The 27,057-nt window shown below is 41.6% G+C and overlaps 1 protein-coding gene across 4 annotated transcripts in view; it reads left to right on the top strand.

The window, feature by feature from the left end:
- The window catches only part of ZNF516 (zinc finger protein 516), a 98,494-nt gene that overhangs the window by 20,491 nt on the left and 50,946 nt on the right, over positions 1 to 27,057 (top strand). For all 4 annotated transcript variants that reach the window (XM_065753101.1, XM_065753099.1, XM_065753100.1 and 1 more), the window contains exon 2: positions 19,152 to 21,170. In XM_065753101.1, the coding sequence (XP_065609173.1) occupies positions 19,265 to 21,170 (1,906 nt within the window). In that variant the 5' untranslated portion in view covers positions 19,152 to 19,264. The remainder of the gene's footprint in view (positions 1 to 19,151; positions 21,171 to 27,057) is intronic.

The following is a 27,057-nucleotide window of genomic DNA, read 5'->3' as shown; positions in this document are numbered from 1 at the left end:
AATAATCTTGTAAATAGCGTATAATCTTGTGCTGAGAAGGAAAGAAAAAATATTATATATATATTATTATTTTTTCCTAGGTGTGTGTTTTTTGGTACATCATGCTAAATTATGTGATTACTCTTTAGATTAAAAAAAAAAAAAAAAAGCAAATGAGAAGACATTTAAAACACAGCTCAAGTTTCCAAGGGAACTTCAGAATTAGGTGCTTGATTCTCTTTGAGTGCTTGGAAAATTTCACATTGCTCTTCTCTGTGTAACTATTGTGCATGTGTGTAAGTGTATGAAATGTGCTGTATTATAAGCCTGGCAATATCTCTTTAACATCCAATGGGAAAAGAAAAGCAAGCTTTTATTACCAGAAAAGCTCAAGCTGTGGTCACATTCTATTTTACCAAATGTCTATGGTAATCTTGTATAACAGTCTGTGGAGTTGGAGTGATGCTTAAGTAAAAGGATGAGGTTGGCTCAGAAGCTGCGTGGAGGAGAGAGATGTCTTCATGTGGATGCAGGAATGAGCTGACCTCCCTGAGACATTTGATCTGGAGAACTCACTGTACCGAGATATTATCAAGCATTACAGACTAAGTAATTAAGAGGTTATGTCATGTGCCTTATGGTGTAAGAGAGCTACAAAGAACATTAAGTTAGAAAGACAACTTTTCAAACAAGGATGCTTCTGAATTACTTTGTGTCCTTCAATCTCGTGTGCCTGGCTGTTCTGATATTGAGCAGTGTGTTTCTCTGAAACTGCTCTAGATTACGTGACAATGAACTGGGTGACCTGGCAGTGCTACTGGCGTTTGGATACCTCTGCTCTTAGAACTGTTTCATTTATGAGACTCAGTTTGTATTAGAAACAAATATTATAGTATTGTGAAAGCAACTACTTTGCTGTCTTTGCTCTGCAATTTACATCTACTGTGCTTCATTGAAGAGTAGCTGTATTCAACCAGCAACTCAGCAATTCCTCGCAGACCTACTCCAGAGCTGAAATTTTGGTTGTTTATTTTTCTTTCCTCCCCCCCCCCAATGTTGAATCCAGCAGCAGCATGCAGATTTGCTGTATTTTGCATCTCCATTCACGAAAAAGCTGAATTCAGTGCTATCAAGCCAGTTTCCTGTTTAAATTGCTGTTCTTTGTTGCCCAGAACGGGAATTCAGATGAAGCAAGAACCAACTATTTCTTTCTGACCTTGACACTTGTTTGCTTTTCTTGGCCAGCTGAAAAAATGTTAGAACAAACTTGATGCTCAGACTCTAGCAGAATAATTAAAACTTTGTACACAGTTTCTTATCAGCTATTGGTTGCTTTCTCCAGATAAGTGATCCAGTAAAAAAGAATTATAACACTGTCAGGAAATCTGCCTGTGTGCGCTGGAATGGTTGGGTGAGGACCTCTACTCTGTGTGTGTGTGTGTGTGTGTGTGTGTGTGTGTGTGTGTGTGTTTGCATTTGATCGTTGTGGAGAATCTCTCTGGAAAGGTTTTATTGTGCTGAGTGAATGAGACCAACTTTTGGCTTCGGTCTTTGTTCTTCCATGTTTTGTGAGGTACTTTAAATGAGGAGTGCCTTCACTACCTGAACAGCTGCATTTCTTCCTTTAGGGCTTTCGCCAGTGGAGAACAATAACAGTAACGTGGAGATAACTTAATTATGAAATGCAGAGATGTTGTTTCACTGATTTGAACAATGGACTGGAGACATGGGAATATGAACCAGTGAAGCAATAAACATTCTTCTAATAAGGAAACATTTACTAATGAAGTAGCTTTTAATTTCTGTATTTCTGCACTGTGCTGAGTATGTGGTCTTGTGCCTTGGATTTCAGTATGTTTATGTCACAAAGGTCTATGGCAGTAGTTTAAATATTTTGGAGTTGCAAAGGCCTTATAAGGCAATGTAAGATGATACAAACTGTTCTTTCTCTCGCGCTTTCTGATTATTTAATGCGTACAGAAACATAGTTCACTTTGGGTTTGCGAAAGCCATTAATCTAGTAATGCCAAGAAGAAATGAGTCTTTTCTCGAAATCACCTGCTGTGCAGTTAAAAGTAAGCTGGAATATAAATGGATGTTTTTGCAATCCGGGGAGTTATAACGTAGTATCACATAGCCTAGCAACAGCTCAGTATCGGCATAACTCATTGCCGTAACGAGCTGTGAGCACATAGGTGTGGCAGGAAAGTGTATAAGCTATTGCAAGCAAATCCCCAAATTTGCATATGTTGTTTTCATTTACAATGCTAATATAGATGACAAACATTATGAACTTACGGCAATTAAAGTGCACGTCTAACTTTATGACATCTCTGCAGTTCGTTGTACTTTAGGTGGCAAGAAGCATGATGAGCTCCGAAAAAGCTGCGAAGAGGGGTTAATAGAAGCAGCTGAATGCAATTTGGGATTTAAATGTGGAAACCCTTAATAGCATTACTGTTACTCTTATTCGGAAATTTCCATATATTTCATGGTTTCTAAACTACTTTTTTGGGTATGTATGTATACGTAGCTTCATGGTGAGGACAAATGCTTGAAAATGAGCGTTCTGATGAATGTAGACAATAGATGGGTCTGACTCTTTTTAACGATTTTAAAGTTGTTGTTCTGTTGAATTAGACCTCGTGGCACTGATACACATCTGGTCATTACTTTCTTTTGGCAGGGTTTCCTTAGCAGTTTGCCTTCATTAACAGCTACCAAGTGACTCTTAGAAAATAATTAAAATTTCATTTGATCATATTTCTAATACGATGGCCGTATTGTTGCTGGTAAGTGAAATCAAATGCTTGTTAGCCACAAAATCTCTGCAGATGAGTTTTACTGTATCAAACAGAGAAAATGTTGGTCTAGCAGCGAAGGCTCTGGAGGCTGTTTATAAATACACTAATGGTGTCCTCCGTTTCTTCCTAGCTGTATACTGTTCACTACAGAAATTGAATGGTGTTGACTGTTGAAGCCCTTTAAAATTTACAGCATCTTTTTGAATTGCTTTGCTTAAGCAAGCAAAATCCCTGTGATCAATTGTGTATATATTTTTTTTCCTGGGGTTTCTTCTTCCCCTTCAGCTAGGAGGCACTTAGCTTGGTTTTGTCACTGGGATCTAACTGTCTGAGGCACAACTATTTGTGTAGTGTATTGGTGTCTGGCTTGAAGTGATGGGACACAGACGTGCACCAGGTTGCGGTGGGAGGAGATGTGTGTGCATTTTAGAGCAGGTTTTTTTTAACGTTCTAGGGAACCAGTGCCATTTGTCTTGCCAGCTTGGAAGTGATGGTGTCAGCTTTTCTTTAGACCGCTGACCTCTCATGTGTGTTCATAAAAAGGAGAGGATGGAGTCAGCCTCTCCTTGGGTAGGTGTGTTCCCACCAGAGATGCTCAGCGTACTGCAGCACTTGCTGTTTTGCAACTCACTGTAAAAGATAAGGCCTGGCCTGAAAATCTGCAGTCACATAAAAGCAACTTCCCCACCCTTAAACTGGAGGTGGCTGGGCTGTAAAAGCTGCTGTCCTTTTCCTGGACAGCAACTGCTGGCTTAATATTTGGTAGTAGTAGTCATGAGAACATCAGAGGGTCTGAACGGACTCAGAATGAAAGTTCGTGTTCTCCAGAATCCTTCCTTTGACTGTGCTTGATGTCATATACTGGTGGAATAAGCATGAGAAATGTGATGAGCCCGATTAGGATTAGGTGACTACCCCTCCTGGGACTTTCCCACTTTTGACCAGTTTTCAGCACTTTCTTACATTGCTGCATGCCTTGTTTTCCAGTTGATATACACATAGTGGGCTTCAGTCTGAGTTTGAAAAGAGGTCTTGCAATGTACTGGTGCAAAAGGAAGTAATTCCACTTGTGGGAGGAAGATAAGATGGCAGTCAGGTACTTAAAAATAAAGATGTCGCCCTTCTTGTGTGTGATGTCACACTTCACCTAAGTGTGTGGTGACTGCTGAAGTCTGTGTGGCAAGTCTGGATTGACATCCAGCTGACTCAGATTAGTTTTACTCATGGTTTGCAACAAAACCAACCGGCTTTGAGTGTGCCTGAACCTCCTGTGAGTCAGTGATCCCTCTGCTGGGCCTGGGATGGGAGGTCTTTGTGGAACAAAAGGGCTATGTAAACATCACCAGAAAGGGGTTACTGGAGAAGGCTTCCCTCGTGCATGGGTACCATGCTGCTCCAGGGCCACTGCTTGAATGTGCCCCTGTGTGAGGCCTTCTTTAGATGTGTTTGAATGAGAAGATGGCTGCAGCTGGGAAGCAGGCATGTATTGGGGTTAGATCTGCAGCAACTCGGTTGTTGCTAGCAGCTGCTGAAGGAGTAAGATAGTAAAATAGAAGATAAAGGCTCAGACTGGCATCCTAACACCAGTAGTGCATCTCAGCAAGTTGGCCTTCTGACTTGTCTTTTCACAGGATACCTAGTAATTCGGATCAAAGCAACCCAAAGACAAACTCACCGACTCTGTGGGGTTTGTCCATTCTCTGAGAGAAGTCCTGTCTTTTGATGGTTTTGTCACCATCCATTCTGCGTGAATTCTGAGTTGCAGTTTACAAGACAGATTCTGAGGAGAGGTATTTTTAGTACCATTCAGTTTTGCTGTGTTTGTGTCAAATTTGCACTGAAAGGCACCTGGCATATGTGTCAAAGGACTCATGTCCTGCAGGAGAAGTAATTGGGGCCAAGGAGAACATGGCACTGTGTGTCTGACATTGTGTACCTTGATTGTTGTTTTTTTTTTTAATTGGTTATACTTAACAAATTAAGATGCTTTTAACACAATACTGGAATATTCCTGATTTTGTTAAATCTAGTTAAAAGCATTGAGGAAAAATATTTATGAACTTAAAACTGAAATGCTCAATACCTAAATCAAGTACTTTTTTCCTCCTACCTTTAAAAAAGAATAGTTTTTCTCAGGCTTTTTCTTTTATGGCACATGAAGCCCATGAAATAAGTGGAGTCTGCTTATGCTTTGTATGTCTGACCTCCACTGAATGAGTATGTGGAAGGATTATTCTATCACCTGGCATTAGATGCTTATAGGTAAGCTGCCATAGTCTTCTGAGAAGTGTTTTAAGGGTGACTCAGAGGGAGGAAGGGATACCATATCTGTACAGTTCAATTGTGTTTCCTACTTAAGATTTTGGCAGTGGAGAAGATAAGCATCTTCTCTTAAAGCCTCCCTTTTTGTAGCTTGGATGTTAGCATCCAAAAACAGAAAGTAAATTCCTGTGCTTTGTGGTTGTTGGAAGAAGTTTGAGAATCAACTGAGTGTATTGTAAAGGCTCAAAAGGCAAATAAAAAGTCCTCAACTATGTTATGTTTAAAAACCTATCCTTTGGCTTTGGCTATCTTATGATATTGAGTGCTTGACCCATGAGATTTAGCGCTTTGAGTTGGCAGTACTATAATCGTAATTTTTTATTGTCTTATGTACGAGTTTTAAGTGTACTTGTTTCTTTTGGATAGTGTTTTCAAGTAACACCTTCTTGGCTTTATTTGTTAATTGAATTGATCACACGTGTTAAGTTTGGGAAGTACACAGAAACCTATCAGTGGAGAAGTGTAATGAAATGACAAATTAGCATTTAGTAATAAAGTTGTGATGTCATAAGGGATTGTCCTACTTGATTATGAGCCTGATAAATTATTTTTTTTTAATAAAATAAGCTTACTTATGATTGGAAAATATTTTATATTAGATAGGGTGCTGTACCTCTGACCGTATGCGTATAGTAGTATAGTATAGTAGCATATGCAATAGTAATAATGTTTTTTCATCAAAAATGTGTGAGGTTTTTTACCATTAGTTGAATTGAGAGTCTGTGACTTCTTTATGTAGCAAGTTTTTCTTGCAAGGAAATCTTCTCTTGAGATTAAAAGCAGTGACTTTGATCAAAGTACCCATTACCTAAGGAAGTAAACATGGGTGTGCTTTTCTAAACCTGCTGAAATCCAAAATCCTCTGAAGTATTGGCAAACATTGTAGCTGACTATTGTAAACTTGCCAAAACTAGATTACACCTGCCTAAAAATTTGGTTTTAGTCAGACATCTTCTGTTAGTTTTGATTGGTATTCTTACTGTAATATGACCCTCTTCATTTCAGTGGAAGTTGCTCCCTTTTTGTTTGTGCTGTGTGTTCAGCGCTGAAAATGAAGTAGGCATTGAGTACTAAAGATATTAGTTATAAATGGTTTGTTCTGGTATTAAGAAGTGCCAAGAAACTGTAGTGCAAGCAGACATTTATATACAGAGGAAATATAATACCATGCAGTTACATCATGATTATTTAGCACTCTCTAAGGTGTGTGAGTATATTGAAGAAGGAATAGCTGAGTAATAAATGGATGATGTGCAGGAAAGTGAAAGTGATAAAAAGATATGTAGCAGAAAATACGAGGCTGGTCTTCACCTACATGGATGAGACAAACTGCGTTTGTGTGTTAGGAATAATATCCCCAAACATCCCATAATTAGTCAGTCATGCAGTAATCCATACTTATTTGTTGTGTAACAGGTTTAAGGACTTAGCAGTGTGGCTCAAATTCTACTTTCAGAGTTAAAGAGTCACAGTTATGTCGTGCTTCTTGGGTGGAAAAATCTACTTGTCTAAGTGTTGCCCTAAGGAGCAAGGATGTTCTTGAATTTGCAGAATAGTAAAATGTGTTGATATCAAGCAGCAGGTACCTGCTGGAGTAAAGCTGGTTTGGAAAGCTTGTAGGTCATTCCCAGGAACAGAGGCTAACAGCTGCAAGAATACCTTGCTGATAGGAGACTCATCACTAGGTGCTTTAGGCATTAATTTGGTGTCCTGGAGAACTCACTTTTTTTTCCAAGTACTTGTGAATTGAAGAAGTGGGGAGAAACGCATTTCCTTTGGAGGTATGAAGCACTTGAAATGCATTTGGTGTGATGCTTCTTGCTTGTAATTGTTACTCTGTAAATGAGTGGAACTACCCGAATTTCAGAAGGGGAATGATGTGAGAGGTTTTAGCTCTGGAGAGAGCTGAGCAGTAGTGTTTTTCAGGAGCTTGTTTCACTGTGGCTTTTGCACATCAGCTGAGGTGCCTGAGGAAAGCCAAGAAGTTTGGCCAGGATGCCTCAGCAATCACAGAGAAGAGTTGAGCTCAGTGATGCTTCATTTATGCTTTGTTCATTTCGTCAGTACCTGGTGGTCAGTGGAGGCCTAATAAGAGGTGAGGTCTGGGCAGGCAACAGGGAGTATTAGTTTAGTTTGGGGGGTCACAGGGAAATAATGTTCTGTTTTTCTTATTTTAATTGTGCTTATTGATGAAAGAAGGACTATGGCTCTTTGAAAGGTGAAGATTCACTTTGTAGTGATAATTTGCTCTTAGAAATTATTTGGAGTCAGAACATTTGGCACTGTATAAAAGTGTATAAAAGATCTCAAGCCTCTGCCTTGAGGAGCACACACACCACTTAGAACATGTGTAATAAGTATTGTATGTATTAAGTATTTGAGTAAATAAACACAAGGTGATGGATTTCATTTTTTTTTAAATAATTATGAACCATTAATGGAAAATAGGGTTTTTTTTTAAGGATGAATAGCAACAATAATAAAAAAGATAAACTGGTTCTTAATGCAGTGTTAAATACAAGGTCACACATGGGAAATGGGATACACGAGATACTTTAGGGAGTGTGAATCATTGCCCACACAAAATAAAAGAGGATGGAACCGTGCAGGTCCCTGGAGGAGAAGAATGGCAGTTGAGCCTAACTCGCCAGGCATTTGACCTGGGTTTTAGCATCCTTTGATTTTTGGGAGACCAGGATGCTGTCAGTAGCAGTGCTGCTTGACTAGGCTGGAAGGGAGTAAGCTGTGAGCTAGGTGACTGGGGATGCTCAGTGAGTTTTTAAGTACTGAATCTGAAATAGCTGATGGGGCATGTGCTGAGGGGTGGCACCTACAGAGAGGGGTTTGTGAAAGGGGCAAAGAAAAGAGGCTGTGTGCCTCGAGGCCACAGCTGGTAAGCTGGTGCTGAAATGACCTTGTGAATGGGGAGCCAACAAGCCAGGGCCAAACTATGCAAAGGAGAGCCCACATGCAAGGATTAGTCAAAAAGGGCCCAAACAGGTTTGCAAGAGAGGGAGGAGGAGCAGAAGGCGCTCCTGGAAAAGCAGAGGCATTGAGGAGAATGGAGAAATGAAAGTCTGAAGGGTGAGCTGACAGACTGGGAGAGGTGGGGAAAAGTGGCCTTTAAACTGCCAGTGGGATGGGGAGGGCGTGGGAGAGGTGAGCAGCGTGGAGCTGCATGCTGGTGATCCAGGAGGGATGTGACATCCAGGGTGGGCAGCTGGGGCTGGGAGGCATGGCAGTGATGAAGGCAGGGAGGAGCCAGGGGGGAGCTGGGAATGGAGGAGGTCAGTGCCGTGCGGGTTGTGCGAGTGAGATGCTGTGGGCATATGCTGGAGCTGAAGCGTGTGTGTAGTGATAACGCTGGGCTCGACTTCTTCCTTATCACGAGAGGAGGGTGGCTGTGGGGCTGTGTTAGAGGCTTCGAAAGGATAAAGGCTAACTGTAATATCTAGTGATGCAAACAGATTTATGCTTTTTGTGTGTCTTGAGGTGTGTGTGGTTTGTGTTTGTTTTACACATTGATAGATCTGTCTTGGAAGTTGTAGTGTATGGAGAAATAAACAAACAGCAGCCTGTGCAGCCAGGCCTTGCTTCCCTGCAGACTTGTTTGCTTGCTGCGCTTCCAGAGGTTTATCTGTTTTCCATCTCCCTAATAGTTACTCAGTGATTGTGTGCCGGGGCTGTATGAGACTCTCTAAATTGGGTTCTGCTCCTTTCCTTCTTTCTGGTCTCATAGCAGCTTTCTGCCTTCCAGTTCCCATTGCTGTGGTGAAAGCTAGCCAGAGAAGGCCTGCAATGAGCTTAGGGTTGTTTTGGGCATAGGCTGCCCAGGGACAGGGTGGGTTCACCAGCCTTGGAGGTGTTCAGGGAGTGTGTGGATGTGGCACTGAGGACATGCTCAGTGGGCACGGTGGGGATGGGCTGGCGGTTGGATGAGATGGTCTTAGGGGTCTTTTCCAACCTGAATGATTCTGTGCTTCTGTGGTATTGTTTTACCACACCTGGGTGCGTGTCTGTGGATTTTGGGGGAAATTGTACACATGTTGTGTGTGATAGGCTGGCCCAACTGCTTAAAGTCTTTCATTTCAAAGTATTTGATTAAATGGCAAGATAAGGGGAGGGAGCATCTATACCTATTTATGTAAGGAAATTCAAATATCCCTGAACAGAGTTATCATGGAGTCATAGAATGGCCTGGGTTGAAATGGACCTCAAAGATGATCTAGTTTCAACCCACTGCCATGGGCAGGGCTGCCAGACACTAGCCCAGGCTGCCCAGAGCCACATCTAGCCTTGCCTTGAATGCCTCCAGGGGTGGGGCATCCACAACCTCTCTGGGCAACCTGTTCCAGTGCATCACCACCCTCTGAGTGAAAAACTTCCTCCTAACATCCAACCTAAATCTCCCCTGTCTGAGTTTAAAACCATTTCCCCTTGCCCTGTCACTGTCGACCCAGAAAAAGTCAGTGTGCTTTATACTCATTTGACATACAGGTATATCAAGTTTCTTTCCTTTGTGTTTTAAAGATATAATAATAAAAAGATAGGAAAAACAGTTATCCTAGTGTAGGGTAATTCATGCTTTATGGTAAGATGGATTTTGTTACACTGTCTATACCTGTTTTCTTTCCTGTGCTGACAGTGACAGGCCAGCACAAGACTCCATGTATTTCACATGTTGGCTTATCAGATCGATAATGGAATTATCTTTTAATAGTAAGAGCTACAGTAAGCTCTCAAATAAATTCTAGACAGATGAATCAACATCTAACATCTTCTGGTCAGTTTTAAACTGCTGATGAACTTTGAAACTCATGAGTGCTCCCTTTAACTACTAGCAGTCTTCTGGCTTATTACCAAGTACAAGGTAAGCTCATCATCACAAATTGTGCATTAAGTGATCTTCAGGGGCACTGTGGAAATAAGTGAAGAGAAAGTGAAAAGGAAACTATTTCCAAGGTGCTGGGTATCTGCAGATTGGCCTTCTGTGCTGTTCTTGTCTGTGTTGTGGCTGGTGTTGCTGAGCCAAAGCTGCCTGCGGTTTCAGTAATGTAGAGGGTCTCAGCTTTGCTGGTCTGGGATCTCTGATGTGCAGTGCCTGTGTGTTGGAGTGGGCACAGCATGTGTGCTTGACATTCAGAAATGTTGGGGAGAATGGAAAAGCTGTAATTGAATGTCTTAATTACCTACTTAAGTTCTTAAACAGTTAAGAAAGCTTCCTAAAATAGAGCTAGTCCATTCTGTTTAGTGCTTCGCAAGAGCTTACAGGAAAATACTACCTATAAAAAAAAGTAACCTAACAACTGAGAATGAGTTTTCAGTGCTGTGTTTTGTGAGCTCGGTGTTGCTTTACAGTGCTAAACCCTTCTACCTCAGAAAGTAATGTTTAACAGAATGCTTTTATGACTTACTGCATATAATGATCCCTCCTTGTATTTCAGGGCACAGTTCCTCTCTTTCCCCTGCACACCCCCTCCCTTCCTCTTTCACTCTTATTTTTGTGCATGTGTTTTGTTGTTCTTGGGTGTTTTTGTAGCTGTCTTGAAAAAGTGACTTTGAAAGGTGATAAGGAAGTAAGCTTGTTTCAGAGTTTTACAATTCTTTTATAATCAGGAGGAAAAAGTGAGCAAATAACTTGCTGGTGTTAGTTCAGAAATCTTTTTTATTACACTAAGGCTTTAGTAGTTAGTCAAACAACAGTGCTGCAATTCTGGATCTGTTAACAGGTTAACGCTTGGCAATGCTTGTATTTATAAGGTAATGATTTTACTGTAGCAATTGGAGCAGTAGGATATATTAGGTATAAGAAAAACCAATTTATTACCTTGAATTTCTTAATTCTCCACACAGCTTATTTCATAGCAATGTACCGTAGAAATAATCGTTACCTCCCATTGACCCGCTGAACACCTAGCTGTAGCTAGTAAATTTGCTCTATATTAAACACACAGCTTATTGCATACAGGGTCTGCTCTGCATAAGCTATTCCAATGCAGTGTGCATGTAGTACAGCACTCATGTTGGTCCCTCGCTGGCGTAATTGTGGGTTGTGGCAGCAGGAATCTGGGCACTTAGGACAGTGTTCTTCATGTAACTTTTGCTAGGGTAGGAAATCCATCGTTCAGAATGTTTGCTTTTAATCACATGCATGTTGTTCTTGTGTTCAAGACTTGATGCACGCAGCACAAAGGCGTTCCAAATTTAGCTAATGGTATGGCTTCCTGTTTGAGATTAATTGATCTCGTGGCAGCTGGGGACATGGTTTGTACGGATCCTGAACTGATGGGACAGATGTAAGAGAGAGAAAGAAGATGCGTGCGTGAGATGTGCTAGCGTGTTATGCCAGCTGATGAGCCAGTTCCCATTCTTCTGCAGAATATATAAAGACATTAAAAGTAAATAATTTCTTGTCATGATATGGAAAATAAAAGCAGGTAGATTTTTTTCTCCTCATTTTAAGATTAAAAACTGAGCAGAGCATAGTGAAGCACACTGGCAGGAAAATGCCCTGCCCACACAGTTTGCAGTCAGCCCCCATGCTGCAGATTTAAAATGGCCATGTTGCAGCTCCCTGCAAATTGGTTTGCAGTGGAAACCTTAACAAGATCATTAAATATAAAAGCCCTGTTGGATGCTGGGAAAATACTGTGCTGGACATACATGTGTACATCTCCATGGATGTGCATGAATGGGCAGCATCAATGCCATTGATTTGAATAAGGAGGTAATGTACAGTATTGAGGTGACTTTGCTTATATCTGGAAGTGACTTGTGTTTATGTGGCTGGAATGGTGAATGTTTCCTCAATTTTTAATTAGCATTTGAATGTTTTCAAGACACAAAAGTAGCTCATTTATGTAGGTGTGGCCAAATAAGAGTACATTATTGTTAAATTGAAGTAAAACAGAATCATTCATCGTGGGTTTTTTCCTTTTTTTTTTTTTTTTTATTTAAAGTGAGGCTTATACCCAGAATTAGTAATGTACAGCATGTCAAAGTAAGAGCTTTTGACTTCCCGGCATATATCATTAATGACCCTAGGAAAAAAAAAATCACATCTGCACTAGTTCAGTTCTTGGCTTTTCTAGGGCTGATCAATAATCACATTGTGTATTCATTCCCTCCAGCCCCCCACCCTGCAAGGTCAACTTTAACTACTAGTCTTTATATTTCAGAAGGACGTAGACTCTTTTTACGCATTAATAATATTGGTCTCAGTGTTTCGTTTGGATCTCATTTAATGTTACCCCATCAGAAATGAGTAACTTGTTTTCCTTTGTTTTTCTTTAACACTTTATCTTTTATTTTTTTTGTGAGAGCTTTTCACTTCTACCTTATGATGCAGTGTTGAGCGATCTAAGTATGAATTTGACTGAGGATGCTGAAGTTGGCTACGGTTTTGCTGTTTAAATGGATCCACTCTTTATTGTATTGTTGAATGTGAACATGACAATGGGAGAACAACAATTCCAGGGCTTCTTGTCTGGATGGCAACACAGCTGGTGCAATGAGGTCTGTCCAAATGTGACTGGTCAAGCATGGCAAGTTAGTTCTAATTAGAAGTTCTTGTTTGTGTTGCGTTAGAAAATAGTTTGAAGCAAACCGGTAGGCGTTTAAATGAAGTTGGTTCATTTTCTTCTTGCCTTATGAGATTAATGTTGTATTTTTGTTTTGTCCTGCAGCCAGAATAAGTAGTCTTGAAAGAATCTTGCCTTTAAAATAAGCTTTTTATTTTGGGCTATGATGTAGTAGCCTCCCGCAACTGCTTTAAAATAAAGGGTTATTGTGGGTGGTTGTGTCACTGTTACATATCACCACTAGATTAAGTCTTGTGATGGTGGCACTTTGTGATTTCTGCGTTGTCGTTTTCATTCCATGGGAGTACTAGTGATACTGGTTCCCTTTTATTCATTTCTTCATATTAGAGTGGAAATGTAGTTTGTTCATAATGGATTATTGATTGGACTGAGAACAGCAGAAGCCCCAAGGCCTTGTCATCAATGGTACTTACTTTCCCAATAGTGAATGCATCACTTCATGCAGCTATTCGCAACCCCGGTCTGTAGGATATAAGCCCGTAATTGTTAATCTTGTACAGCGCCGTTTTTAGGGAGAGGAACTCTTCATTGTCATTATAGGATTTTCCCCCTCAATTTGTTCAAAGAATGGTCTCTTTGTTTTGCTAGCAAGATAAAGCTTGTCTTGGATGTTAATGATATATTTTAATTCATTGCTCATAATACTACAGTGTAACCAATAGAGCGCACTGCTTTGTCTCCGGAAGACAAACACGCACAGTGCACTAAAACACAAAATATGTACTGAGTGGGTGACAGCTCCGTGTTTCTCGACAAACCCTGGAGCGTCGCAGAGCGAACTCCCCCCTCTGCGCTCCCACACCACTTCTTTAGGAACCACCAAAAACTGGGTTGCATTGTCCCCATTGTCCAGCTGGCTTGGTTTTGAGAGAGGTCACCTCGCTGCAGATGCCTACCTCGAGCTTTTTCAACCGTAGTGATTTTTATCTGGATTCCAGTGTCTTCTTCCCTCCCCTCCCCCCCTCAAACAACGTGGTTGCTTCAGAATAGACCTGACTCTGCTTTTGCAGCCCTGGCTGCTGGGCTGGAGCGTGCTGCAAAATGCTGTTAGCTCGTGGAGGGAGGAAGGTGCAAAACCTTCCCATGTAGTCATAGGAGCCCAAAATAGCGTTTCAGTGTTTGAAAGACAAACTTCCCAGATGGGAGCAGCTTCCTCAGCTGCAGGGGATGACTGGTTTAAAATGATTAAACAACAAGTATTGCAAAATGCTGCTTAAGGATTGTGTTTTCTACAGTGTAGCTGAAATAAACATAGGCTAATAGAAATGCCATGTTTTTCCAGGAGCTTTTTATGTTTTTCCTTTCCATTCATCGTGTCAATTTGGGCAGGCTTAAACAAACTTTTAAAACAGGCCTGTTGTTAAGAGTTGTTGGTAATGATTGAATACGTTTGAAAATTAGACAGTCTTCCATAACTGGCTCTGGATTCGCTGATAGCTTTTTACTGGATAAGTTTGGATTACTCTCAGAAAATCAATTCAGAACTATCTTGCCTTTACCTAATGGCAAATTTAGTCCCTAGGTTGGAGGATGTGAGGATTTCCTGTAAATTCAAGGGCGGACTTGACTGTTTAAAAGTACACTTGGTCCTACCCCGCCATAGAGTCTGATGTTAGGTCAGTCTGAGCCTTTGCAAACCTCTCTGGGCTGCCCTTCTTTGAAAGATACAACTTCCTTACATTCACCTATAGATGTTTGCCTGCAATGTCCTATTGATGCATCACATAGAAGAGTTTCCGTGAGATTTTTTTCACAAGATCACAACCCACAGTGTTGTGTGTTTTTTGTTTTTTTTTGCTGTTGCATTTGACAGAGGGGCATGATGGAGCGATTGCATTGCATATTCAAACCTCTTGGAGAGGAGAAGAACAATATTTCTACAGTGTATTTATCTTTTGGATGGGACTTGAAATACTGACACCCAAATGGAAAGCATTTGATTTTAAAATATACGTGTTGCTTTGTGAAAAGATTTGAGAGGCTTCCTAAAATGTATCTTCTTGTTTATTACCTGTTGAAGAGTCTTCTCATCCACTGCAGGAAAACAAGGAATTTATAGTTTTCTGTTATGTTGAAACACGGAAATTTTCTTTTTACTGTCTACACTGCTCAAGGTATTTGTATCTAAGTAAGTGACAGAAATGAATTTGCAATTTTTCGATGTGGTATCTCTCTTTACATTCTATTTTTTCCAACTTTCTTGACTTGTTTATTTTCTATTTCTGTCTGTCTTTCCCTTTTCAAGTAGCACAAAAAGGCCTTCAGAGGGCTATGTGGCCAGCTGCAGGGACTGTGTGTGTCTCGTCTTCTTTCAGAACATGCAGGTGGCATAAAAAGTAGAGTATCAGGTATTGCAGAGTGCTCCTGTTTTATTTAAAGCATTGTTCCTTGCCCTTTTACCCATGCCTCGCTTGTAAAGAAGCTGTGAGGACAGCGAAGCCATGTATATCTGCCGTGGTGCTGCCAGGACCCAGTGCTCTACTGGGGAATCATAGAATGGCTTGGGTTGGAAGTGACCTCAAAGATCAGCTGGTTCCAACCCCCTGCCACAGGCAAGGTTGCCGACTGCTAGATCAGGCTGCTCAGGGACCAATTCAGCCTGGCACTGGGAGCCTCCAGGGATGGTGTGCCCACAGCTTATCTGGGTAGCCTGTGCCAGGGCCTCACCACTCTCTCTGTGAAAAACTTCCCCTGACATCTAATCTATGTCTCCTTTCCCCTTTATCCTATCAAACCATTCTCCCTGTTCTATCAAAGCTATGGGTGATGCTGAAGCTCCGAGCTCCCTGGTGACTGCAGGTTGGCTTTGGCCAAATGCATTTTCCCTCAAGCCAAAAAATTATTCCAAACTCAGTTTTCATATTCGAGTCTGTTAGATGTTCTGGTGCCTAAATGTTTGAAATAGAGTCGACTTAACTTTTAATTCCCTCTGCTAGTAGGGCTCTTCCTGCCTTGAGCCTGGGAGGAATCTACAGGCTGGATGCAGTTCTGCTGTGAACTGTATGTGACAGCTGTGGAGGCTGAACTTTGACCGAAGAGATGAAAGGTTACTGGTTACCACCTGAATTACTTAGACTTCATACCTTGGAGTAGCTGGCCAGATACCATGCGTGCTCAAAGAGTACTGTTTCAGAATACTTTCAAATTTGTAATTTGGACAAAATGTTTTTATTGTTGCAGTCAGCCAGAAAAAAGAAAGCACACCTCTGTGACAGAATTTTACTTGCTGGAAAGGGGTAAATAGCGTGATTTGGCTTTCTACTTGACGTCTTCCATCTCTTGTGCTGTTTTTGATGCTGAAATTATTGTCTGATAATTAATGTGGAAGTTACTAAGCTAAAATTGGTAGAATTCTTGGTGTTACTTTCCTTGTTTTGTGTGTTTGGTTCTTGTGAATGGAAGCATTTTTCAAAGTTGTCGTTTTTATTTTGTATTTGCTGCTTCTTTCCTTTCTAATGAACACTAGCTCTGTTGTTCTGCAAAGAGCCCCTCGAAGAGAATTATGTATAAGAGGCACTTAGAGGATGCGAAGTGGGAGTTGAAAGCTGCTCCTCTATGTGTTTGCCAGTCCGTTTACTACAGCCTAGTGCAGACCTCCACGTACCGTGTAAAGAAGACTTAGTGAATGCCCATTCTCCCCTTGGAATTTCTGTTGGTGGGAGATCAGACCTGAAATTATGCAAGTTTTAAATGTGTGCTAATGCAAACAGTACAAAACCAAGAACACTTACTTCAACTTACACTATAAATTGCAGTGCACAGGCCAGGCTAAAGTAATAAAGCAGAACCAATTGTCTCACAATATTTTGATGATGATAATATACTTCCATTAATTATTTTAGATTAATAAAATCATTTTGCAATCTTTAAACTCTAGCTTGTTTTCCCCCCTCAGGTCTAATTGAATACAGGGCTTGGAGCATCTCCTCTGAGTGACTGTGTCTCTCTTATAAGTAATGCTTTCTTCATATCCTCATTTTTGTAACTAAGCTTCATTAATGAAAATGCTATAAATAATTAAAATGAAATATGTCATGGCTAAGCATAGGAAAGCTGTGGCCGAGTAAACAAAGGGACTCTGAAGCTTTGGATTTATATGTGCTTTAACTGCTGCTTGCAGCATTTGTGTCTGACTAATTTTGGCTCTTAAAACTCTTTTGAACTTTCAGACAAGAAACAATATAGGAAGTTGAATTAAAATTAAACCTACATTAAAAAGAAAAAAAAGGAAAGAAAAGGTTGCTTGTCTAAAAGCTTCTTATTAAGCAGTGTTCTTGCTGGTGTAAGGTGCAGAAAATGCGGAATGTAGAAGGCATCTAAAATACCCAGGACAGTCTGTCCCCAAGGCTTACTAGCTTCTTTTTTTTTCCTCCCTCTCTCCGCAGAGCGTTTCAGAAGCAGCTGCAGCTTATTCAAGTATACTGTAGTGTGAAAGGCGGAAAGTATTACCTTGCTGTTTCTTCTTCCCATTTAATGAATTTTAGGTCAAGTTTTTGGTTATGAGACAATACGGGTCGCTACTTGTCAGCCTTGTGTCAAGTAAATGAAAATACTACTCTGCATTGTTTCATCCCTCAGTATGCTGTGGAAACCATATTTTTATTTGTGATTTTGTATTTTTGTACCATCTGATACAGCAGTAACTCCCTGTGACTGCCATCCTTTATATACTCAGTTTGCTGTCAGGCTGCCCCCTGACTTGGTCTTAAACGACAAATTTCAGAGATTAATTCAGATATTCTTATTTGCACGCTTCCTGCCAGTATGGACTTCTGAATCTGTGATCTGATATGATTTCCACCCCCTGCCCCCCGGGGTAATATGTTACTTCCAAACTAGTCGTAATATAAAAATGCTTTGTTCAAAAAATGAAATTGCATTTGTGGTACATCTGTTTTAGATATTATTATCAGCTCTCTACAAAAAAAAGTGGCTTGAATGGATGCTGTTGATAGCTCATAACATGCTGTACAGATATGAGATGTAGAAAATCAAATCCAGAAACGAATGGTTTTGTAGCAAATAAGAGGGCTAAATTAACTTAAAACGTAATGAAGTTATTCTATACTGTGTAACTGAGATGAGCGTTGCATCAGCTTTACCTTGCTTTGTGTTAGGCTTGTGCTGGTGATGTGGTTCGACTGTATTTACTCATCAATGTACTGAAGAGGTTCAAAGGTGAATACAGTGAGAAACCTTTGTGACTTTAGATCTGCAGCTCTTTATTTTTTGAGTCACAGATCTCAAATGATGGATGCTTGAGTACGTAGTCTTGTTTTTGTTAGTTACGTTTTAAGATGCTGATGTTTTCTTAATAATAGTTTGGTGCTGTTCATTACAGAATGTTGTATCCTTTGATCTAGTCGTTTGGTGTTTGTAGTACTTAATGAGGACAGGAGGGGGAGAAGATCTTTGTTTTACAGTTGTAAGTGAAAAAGAAGCCATCTATTAAAATCTAACTATTGACTTTTTGCAATATGAAAGGAGGAGGGATGCTGGTGCATTGCATATTGTATTGCTGAGGCAGATAATGACCATCACGTTTAATTGTGGCAGAACACAAAAGCTTTCTGACTTTTATTAATCTGTTTTGTTAATCAAAGTTGCTTCTTCCTTTGTTTGTTTGTTTATGGTTAAGGCTCTTTGTCATTGAGATGGTTGCTCTTGTGGTTCCCAGTAGGTCTTGCTGACGTAAATCTCCCACTTTTAAGACAAGTTGATACCTAAGCACGTCATCCGTTCACTTTGTCAAACTGAAACTAAATATTACGTTTGGAGTTTTCTTCCTTATTGCCCATCAGGAAATAGCTATTAGTTATCTGGAATGCTTTGTCAGACTCTGCGTTGTCGTTTTCTCTTTAATCAAAGTACTGAACGTGCTCAGTTTCTGCGCCTGCTCCGTGCGTGCCACATCAAGCACAGCAGAACTGTCTGAGATGCAAAGTAATGCAGTTGCCAGCAGGAATATGATATTTGCTAAAGTCTCTAGGAAAGCCTTTTATCTTTGGCAAGTAAGTATTTTACATGAAATTACACGTGACGGTAAAGCCACGGATTTAAAGTGTAATGACCCCCTCAAGAAATGTTTTCCTTATTTAAGGTGCATTTTTTTAGCCATTTCTGCTTGGTTTCAAAACAAAAAATATTTTCTAAGTCTGCATTTCTATAAGGCAACGTGATGTAAGTTTTGGAGATATGATTCTTTTTTCATAGTTGCTTCTTTTTGGATTTTGTTTATTAATGATGCTTTGAATGTTTGCCATTGAAGTCCAGAGTATCAGAGAAGCTGCTGCTTTTTGGTGTAATAGATCGTAGCATAGTATGCTTTTGAGTGTGGCGCAAGTGTCAGAATCTGTTGAAATAAAAAATATTAACAGGTTGAAATATATTTAGGAGTCTACTTACATGATTTCTGTAAGTTCATGTGCTTTTCTTCTTGTTCCAGGTGATCTATGCCATCTGCGTACAGAATATGCAGAAATAAATCGGCGCTTTGAGCAGCTGCAAGGAGAAATGTTACTCCAAGAATGAAGCAATAAAACGTCTCTGCAGAACCGTATGATTGAGAACACAGTTCAGCCCTCCTCCGCTGCCGGACATGCTTTAATCCTCCTGCCCCGCTCACCTGCTGTTTCAGTAATACAGATGGATCGTAGCAGAGAGGCAGAAATGGCATTACGGAGATCCTCCAGCCCAGGCAAGCTGAGTAAGAATGACATGGATGCTGACAAGACCATGTGCCACAGCTGCTGTATCTGTGGTAAAAGTTTCCCTTTTCAGAGCTCCTTATCACAGCACATGAGGAAGCACACAGGTGAGAAGCCCTACAAATGCCCTTACTGTGATCACAGAGCTTCCCAGAAGGGCAACCTGAAGATCCACATCCGTAGCCACAGGACAGGCACTTTAAGTCAGGGACACGAGGTGGAGATGGGAGAGGCTCAGCTGGGCGAGATGGGAGTTTCAGAGGGCCTTGGTGGCTGCACCAGCCCCACCAAAAGCACGTCTGCCTGCAACAAGATCTTAAATGGTAGCGCTCAGTTAGACAGCAGCAAGATCTTGTTGAGAAGCAGCAAAAAGGACGTCACAGAGGTGACGCCTGCTGAGGAGGATGGCAAGCTGTCTGCTTATCCGTGCACCTTTTGCAAAAGCAAATTTGAAAGGAAGAAGGACCTGGAGCAGCACCTGCATCAGATCCACAAGCCGTTCAAGTGCAGGCTGTGTAGCTTCATGACCCTGAGAGAGGAGTCATTGTTAAGCCACGTGGAGAAGGACCACGTTACTGCTCAGGTCCCAAATGGGGAGGCCTATGCTGAGAACTGCAAGAGCGAGCTGAGTGCTGGTGAGTTTCCTTGTGAAGTCTGTGGCCAGGCCTTCAGCCAGACCTGGTTCCTGAAAGCTCACATGAAAAAGCATAGGGGTTCCTTTGATCACGGCTGCCACATTTGTGGCAGAAGATTCAAAGAGCCCTGGTTTCTCAAAAACCACATGAAGTCGCACGGCCCGAGATCTGGGAGCAAAAACAAACTGAAAAATGAGCTGGAACTCATAGCCACTATCAATGATGTGATACAGGAGGAGACGATTGTGACTGGCCTGTCCCTGTACGAAGTCTGCACCAAGTGTGGAAATCTGTTTACAAATATGGAAAGTCTAAAAGCGCATAATGCTGTGCACTATCGGGCTCAGCGTGGCAGCACTGGGGATAAAGCAGAGGGCTTAATCGATGGGAGCCTGAGCCCCTCTGTAACAAAGCAGTTTTTCTTGCAGTGTCTCAGTCTAAGGCCATCTGTGGGGCTGGATAGAGTTACAAGGGGACAGCCTGGAAAAAGAGTAGCTGAGCTGGATCCAGTCAGTAGCTACCAAGCTTGGCAGCTGGCCACCAAAGGAAAAGTAGCAGAGCCCTCTGAGTACGTGAAGTATTTGGGGTGGGACGAGGCCCTGGCGGACGCGGATGTGACCTACGACAAGGATAAGAGGGAGTACATCCTCGTCAACCAGGAGAAGCGCAAGCGGGAGCAGGATTCTCCCAGCTCCTCCAGCAACCCCAAGAAGAAGAGCTGTCCCAGTGGGCGCCTGGAGAAGGCTGGCAGTGTCCTGCCAGGGGAGAGCTGCCCGCCCACCCAGGGCAACGTGGACTACCGTCCCTCCTCACGGCAGGGCAGGCGGGCTGCCCAGAACAAGTCCACTGAGTGCTTCGAGTGCGGCAAGATCTTCCGCACTTACCACCAAATGGTGCTGCACTCACGGGTGCACCGCAAGGAGCGGAGGAGCTGCCGCGAAGGCGGGACGGCTGCCCAGCCAGACCGCTATGGCTCCAGCAGCGAAGAAGGGGACTTGGGTTCTGTCAGCGCGCCCAGCACGCCTGACTCCGTGTCTGCTTTGGAGGATTCAGCCACCTCCGGACTGGGGGAAGAGGGGGCCGAAGAGAGCTCGGAGGAGGGAGCAGCCGACCCCTCGCTAGGTAAGATGGCTGCTGGCTGGGCCATGTGGTGAGCAAACAGTATGGGCAGGAGGAGGTGCAAGCTGGATGGAGTCCTGCACCCAACAAACGTTGCTCTGTGTGGCAGTTATGTTGTTGCTGCGCTAAGTGATAGAAGTAAGGTCAGAGGAGGCCTTCAGAAGGTGCAAGTAAAGTTGTATTTCAGCGGGGGATACCTGAGAACTATGGTAATGACCTGCAGCAAGCTACCTCTACTGTTACGTTGTGCTACCCTCCCAGCACAAGAAACGTGTGGATGGGATACCTGGGGACATGGTTTAGTGGGCAGTATTGATGGTAGGTGGGTGGTTGGACTAGATATCTTAGAGATCTTTTCCAGCCTTTGTGATTTTGTGACATCCGAGGGGCTACTTTTCCCCAGTTTGTGGACACCCAGCTCCAGTCCTGCCTTCAGTGAGCTCGTTCGGAAAGGGTGCAGCTTGTGTTGCCCCTAAGCTTGTCAACTCATTAGTAGCCAGCATGAGAGGTGTTTCTCTCCTCTCCTTTCTGCTTTGCTTCTCAAACTTATGTTTATAACTCCAAGGGCTATAATTAATCTCTCTGGGTTAAAGCGGTCCTTTGAGCCCAACACTACTAAATGGAACAAATTATGCTCCAAATAACAGCAAAGTAAATATTTAAAAGAACACTATTAAACACTTTTGTAAAGTTTTTTTATTATTATTTTTTATTTTTTGTCTTCTGATTTTTTATTATTTACCTTGATTTGTTTTAGAATGCCCTCTTAGAAACATGAGATTAATCATTCTTTCCTTACTGGTCTTACTGAATGATTTTTTTCTGCTGGTTTTGTTTGTCAAACGTTAACATATCCCTCTTTTTTTTTTTTTTCTTGAAGAACAATGTTATCTGTAAATTAAACTCATTTTCAAGACCATCTCTGAAATAATCTGCACCATTGTGGAAGAAGGTCGATTTTTTTATTGGCTGTTCTTTTAGGATTTTATATAATGCAGCGCTTTCTCCAGTGGCGACAAGCCCCACAGTGAGCCCAGAGCAACAACTGCCAGAATTGTATATTAGTAACTGTGCATTTTTCCAAAAGTGGTAAGGCAGTCTGGCATATATTTTGTCTTTAAGCTTCTTTCATAAAATTCTGGGGGGTTTTAGGACAGCTAATGTTGTGGCCAGCACTGCTTGGCAATGTGGCTTTCAAAGTGTTCAGAGGGAAGAGGGGAACCAAAGGACCAAAACTGTTGGGCAGGAGGGTGGATGAAACCCCACCCATTTGTCTTTAATAATTACATGAAGTGTCCTAAACTTGATTTAACTACAGCTTGGGTCAAGACCCCTGTGTGCAAGTTGGGTGCTCAGTAGAACAGAAAAAATTGTTTATGGGACTGTAGTAGTTCTGTGTGAAAACCCACAGCTGCTGCTGCCTGAAGCACCTCTGTACAATTGACACAAAATCTGGTTCTAAAGCTGCAGCTTTGTCTGAAGTTAAATGAGGCTGCCATGTTTTACTGGTGTAATGTACAGTGCCCTTGTGGAAACTGCTGTGATGGAAAACCATCTCTCTGGAGACAGGCTGAAAACACTGGAACACTTTTCACATGATGTTCAAACAGTAAGGCTGTTCTGTGCTCTCCCTATTCAGCACTTTATTTTTAACAAGAGGAGCTGTCTCATCTCTTTCCCTGTCCCAGTTCTTACCTCAGTTCAAGCTCAGCCCTTGTCTCATGAGTGAAAGGTGAGAGTTTGAGTTGCACAGCAGTTTCTCTCACAGGAATTAAGGTGACTGGATTAACCACTGTCTAACCAACACCAGGAAACTCATTCCTTTTGGGTGCCAAATTGATTCTTATCTATTTTGCTGAATACTAAAGAAGAAGAAAACCGATAGGCCTGATGAAAGATACATCTTAGAAAAGGGATGCAGTTGCAACAATTATCTGTGAGGATAGCTGTTGCATTTTTGTATTTTAAAAGTTTACAAGTGACAAAGACTTTTTAATTAAAAAGGAAGGATTTTTTTTTTTCTCATTGTGGGTCAAATTTCAGGATTGAAGTTTCCTAGTTTTCTCTTTCTGGTATCAGATTTGCTGAGACCAGATTTCTGATTTCAGATTTGCTGAAACTTACATTGTTTGCTGGGGGACTGTGGTCCTTCTATCCAGCAAGCTGTGGGATTGGTTTTTACTCTTCTGCAAACGTCTGTTTTAACTGCAGAGGTTTTCTTTTCCTCCTCTACCAACATAGACATAAGGTCTACAGAATGAAGACCAAATTTCACTCTCATGCATGTCCTGTTAAAAATCAGATGATCTAGTGTGGCCTTCAGATGGGTTTTGTCCTAGAAGTGCTGTGGTTTGCTGTGCTCTGCTGTGGCTTGTTGTAGCCATTCTTGCTGGTGAACCTTTTCTGTCAAGGGCAGAGCTCCAGTGCCCCACACAGCAGCCACCACCAGCAGAGGCAGGCAAACCGTGCTCTGTGCTCTCAGTTCCTCTTCCTGATGTGCCTGCTACGGTAGTATTTTTACTCAGATTGTGGTCAGGAAAGTCTTGCATTAATCACAAGGTTATTTTAAATAATAAAAGTTTACTTTCATATATTTTCCCATTTGACGTGTTACCCTGTTATGCAGGGTCAGAAGAGGTTCTTGATACTGCCAGGTATTGAATGTTCTAGTTTTGATTCAGCTGAAGGTACCTCTGTGCATTTAACTCTTACTAATCTTAGTGGTCCTGTTGACACACAGGGTAGGAAGTAAGTGGTTTGTCCAGTATCTTGCAGCAGGGAAGCTGGTTATGTGCCTCCATGCTCTCACTTAGGGCCAACAGATGCTGGGCTGAGGGTGGTTGGAGCTGGGGAACAGTGATAGAGCTTATTGGGAGGAAAGCAAGAAATGCACTTTGCATGTGAAATGGGGTTGAGAGCCTCCAGGGTAGCCACTTCTTTGCTCTTAACACATCAGTAATTTGTCTCTGCTGTTTACGTAGAGTAACATAATGATTTCTCAGGCATGAGAGTGATGTGTGCAGACCCTGCTTATCAGCTGCCAGGGGGAAGCTGGCAGGTTACAAACTGCTTTCCCTCTTATTGGAAGGAGGGCAAAAATTAAACAATTCTCTTTTGTTACACGGACAGAATACCATGTGAAACCCGTCATACAAAGATGTTGGATGCATGATGTATGTGTGCTTTGTTGGAAAAAGCACCTGGAAAAAGGTGCACAAGAACACAGGCTGTTAAGAGCAGACTCAGATTGAGCTTTCCCTGCTCCAGATGAATCTTTGTTTTTGTTTGGCATTCAGGTCACTAGCAAAGTGTACCTGAATTTCCACTCATTTGAGTTTGATGTTGTTTGAGCCACTGGCAAGTGGTTGCTTAGCACTTAACAAAATCTGTCTTTAAGTTGGTTATTTTACCTTTGTAATTAAAAGAACCCCAGTGTTATGACTAAGTGAGTAGAAGGAAGTTGTACAGTGATAAAAGTGGAAGAAAAAATACTTTTTTTTTCCCCTTCAGTCTAACAGCTTCTCTTCTAAAATGTAGTGTCTAGTGTACAGAAGAAATTGTTCAGTCTGTGTGTATGTACATGTGTGCATTCAGTGGTTAGTATTTTTAAGGCTTAATACAGGCACTCATGTTGTCATGGTGTATTTAGTAATTGGGCTGTTGCATTTTGTTACAGTAGACACTATTTCAGTCCTGAAATGAAGAAGGAAGTATAATTTTAAAGATATGACTGCTTCTGACAGGTGGAAAGATGAAGAAAAGAAGTGAAAACAATTTAAATACCACTTGGTGCTCAGCAAACATGAAGTAAAAGAACAGGTCTTTGATATCCCAGTCTAGATCTTGGAAAAGGGAGAATGTCATAAAGTAGCTTTTTCTTTCTGCTAAATATGGTGTTTGAATGCAAAATACTAAAGTAAATCTGGAAGGGGGAGGAAACAGACACCAAACCCAGGATTGTTACTAGGAATAAAGGAGGTGAATGCTTCTTGTTCTAGCCTGACGTTATCAAGGAGGGAAGCAAGTGAAAGGGGAGAGTGCGTGTTGCATCTTAGAGGGGATGCTGCTTTCAGTGGGAATAATCTCCTCCATTTTGTTTTCTTTTTCTGCCTCTTACCTCTGTTTTCTTCACTTTTTTTTTTTTTTTCCTATGTCAGACTCCTCCAGATTTTCAAAGTGCTTTAAGGAGAAGCTGATTCATTCTTAGTCAATAGATGCTGGTTTTGTGATGCTGGCTAATGCAAGAAGGGACTGATTGCAAAGGAAAACTATTGTGCGACGCCCTGTACAAACACAGTGTGAGGCTTAAGGAGCTCCTAGTCTGACAAGATAAGATGGACACAAATGGCTGGAAAGTACAGAATACAATAAAAAAAAAAAAAGAAAAGAAAACCAAACGGCTGCATGTGGCTGTATTTTTGTTGCGTTGGAAAGTACCAGTGATTTGGTGGGACTTGCTTGATGAGCTCAATGGAAGGGCAAGAGGAGAGATGGCAATAAGGAAGAATGGAAGGAAATGTAGGACCGTACTGGGGTTTAAACCCTTTCAGGCAGAGCTAAGGTTCTGGGCATCTTGCACAGAAGCCAAAGGGCTTACAGCATATGGGCCTGAGGTGGGTGATGCCAGGAGGTTTTACTTGTTAACAAACAAGAGGTCAGGAACAGGGGCAGAGACAGGAGGGAGAGCTGCGGGAGCTCCTTGTGTTTGCACCTCCTAGAGCACCCACTGTCTTGTTATGGACCTGCTAAGTTGTATGAATTCACACCTCCTTCCTTGGTTTTAATTAAAAAAAAGTGTCTGGGTTCCTTTGCATTTGTTTAAAAACTCTTAGAATGCCAATGGATTTAGTGTCTTAGTGTCTTTGTTGATGAATTGAAGAGAGCTACCAATGAATTGTTACAGGTTATATTGTTACAGGGAGATGTAACAGATAGTATTTATCCCGGACACGTTATAAGAAAATCCTGTGTGTAAATTGCAATGCTAGCATAGAAAGATAATGATATTTGTAAGACTGGCAGAGGTTTACGAAGCATGGATTTGTATTTTGTTTTGTTCAGGTATCAACTCTAACAAATCCAAGAGCTGCTACCATAACAAAAAGTGGATAATCTTGTGGGGGTTTTGATTTAAAATAAATAAATAATTAAAAGGTAAGCATCTTCCAGAGTTGCTTTCATTTTCCAGTAGAATGGTGGGACTGACATCTGGAGAAGGAGAACAGTGGGCATAAATAAAGCGGTGTATCAAGTGAAAACAGAAAAATAAAAACGTAGTAACTCCAGAGTGAGATCAAAAAATAAATAAAGATGGTTCTGGTGAATATATTCTGTTGTGGAAAACTGAGTGTATGTGGTGTAGCTGCCAGCATCTAATGCCAGAACTTCCTTGTTTTGCTTATATGAAAATATGTTTCTCTGTATACAAGGGAAATCCTCTCCACTATTTATACATTTTTCTGTGTAGCTTAATCAAATAACTGTGCTTCAGGTACTTCTTATGCCAGACTCCCATTTAGTGCAAATCACTTCTGGTAGTTGGGCTCTATTCCCAGGTAGCTAGTGATAGAACAAGAGGTAATGGCTTTAAGTTGCATCAGGAATAAATTCATCTCATAAAGAGTGGTGAGACGGTGGCACAGGCTGCACAGGGAGTTGTGGGGTCACTGTCTCTGGGGGTGTTCAAGAACTGTGTGGATGTGGCACTGAGGGATGTGGTCAGTGGGCACAGTGGGGGTGGGCTGATATCTGGACTAGGTGGTCTTAGTGGTCTTTTCCAACCTCAGTGGTTCTGTAACTGTCACTTAAGGTGATGCTGTTCTGACATCATGCACCAAACGAGGATCTTGTTCTACACATGCTGAAGTTATTTAGCTTATTTATTTTGCAG

This window comes from Cyrtonyx montezumae, unplaced genomic scaffold, assembly GCF_038088225.1.
Source record: "Cyrtonyx montezumae isolate F1298 unplaced genomic scaffold, pur_monq_1.0 scaffold_8, whole genome shotgun sequence".
In the NCBI taxonomy this organism is placed as follows: domain Eukaryota; kingdom Metazoa; phylum Chordata; class Aves; order Galliformes; family Odontophoridae; genus Cyrtonyx; species Cyrtonyx montezumae.
This window is presented reverse-complemented; position numbering and strand designations above follow the sequence as displayed.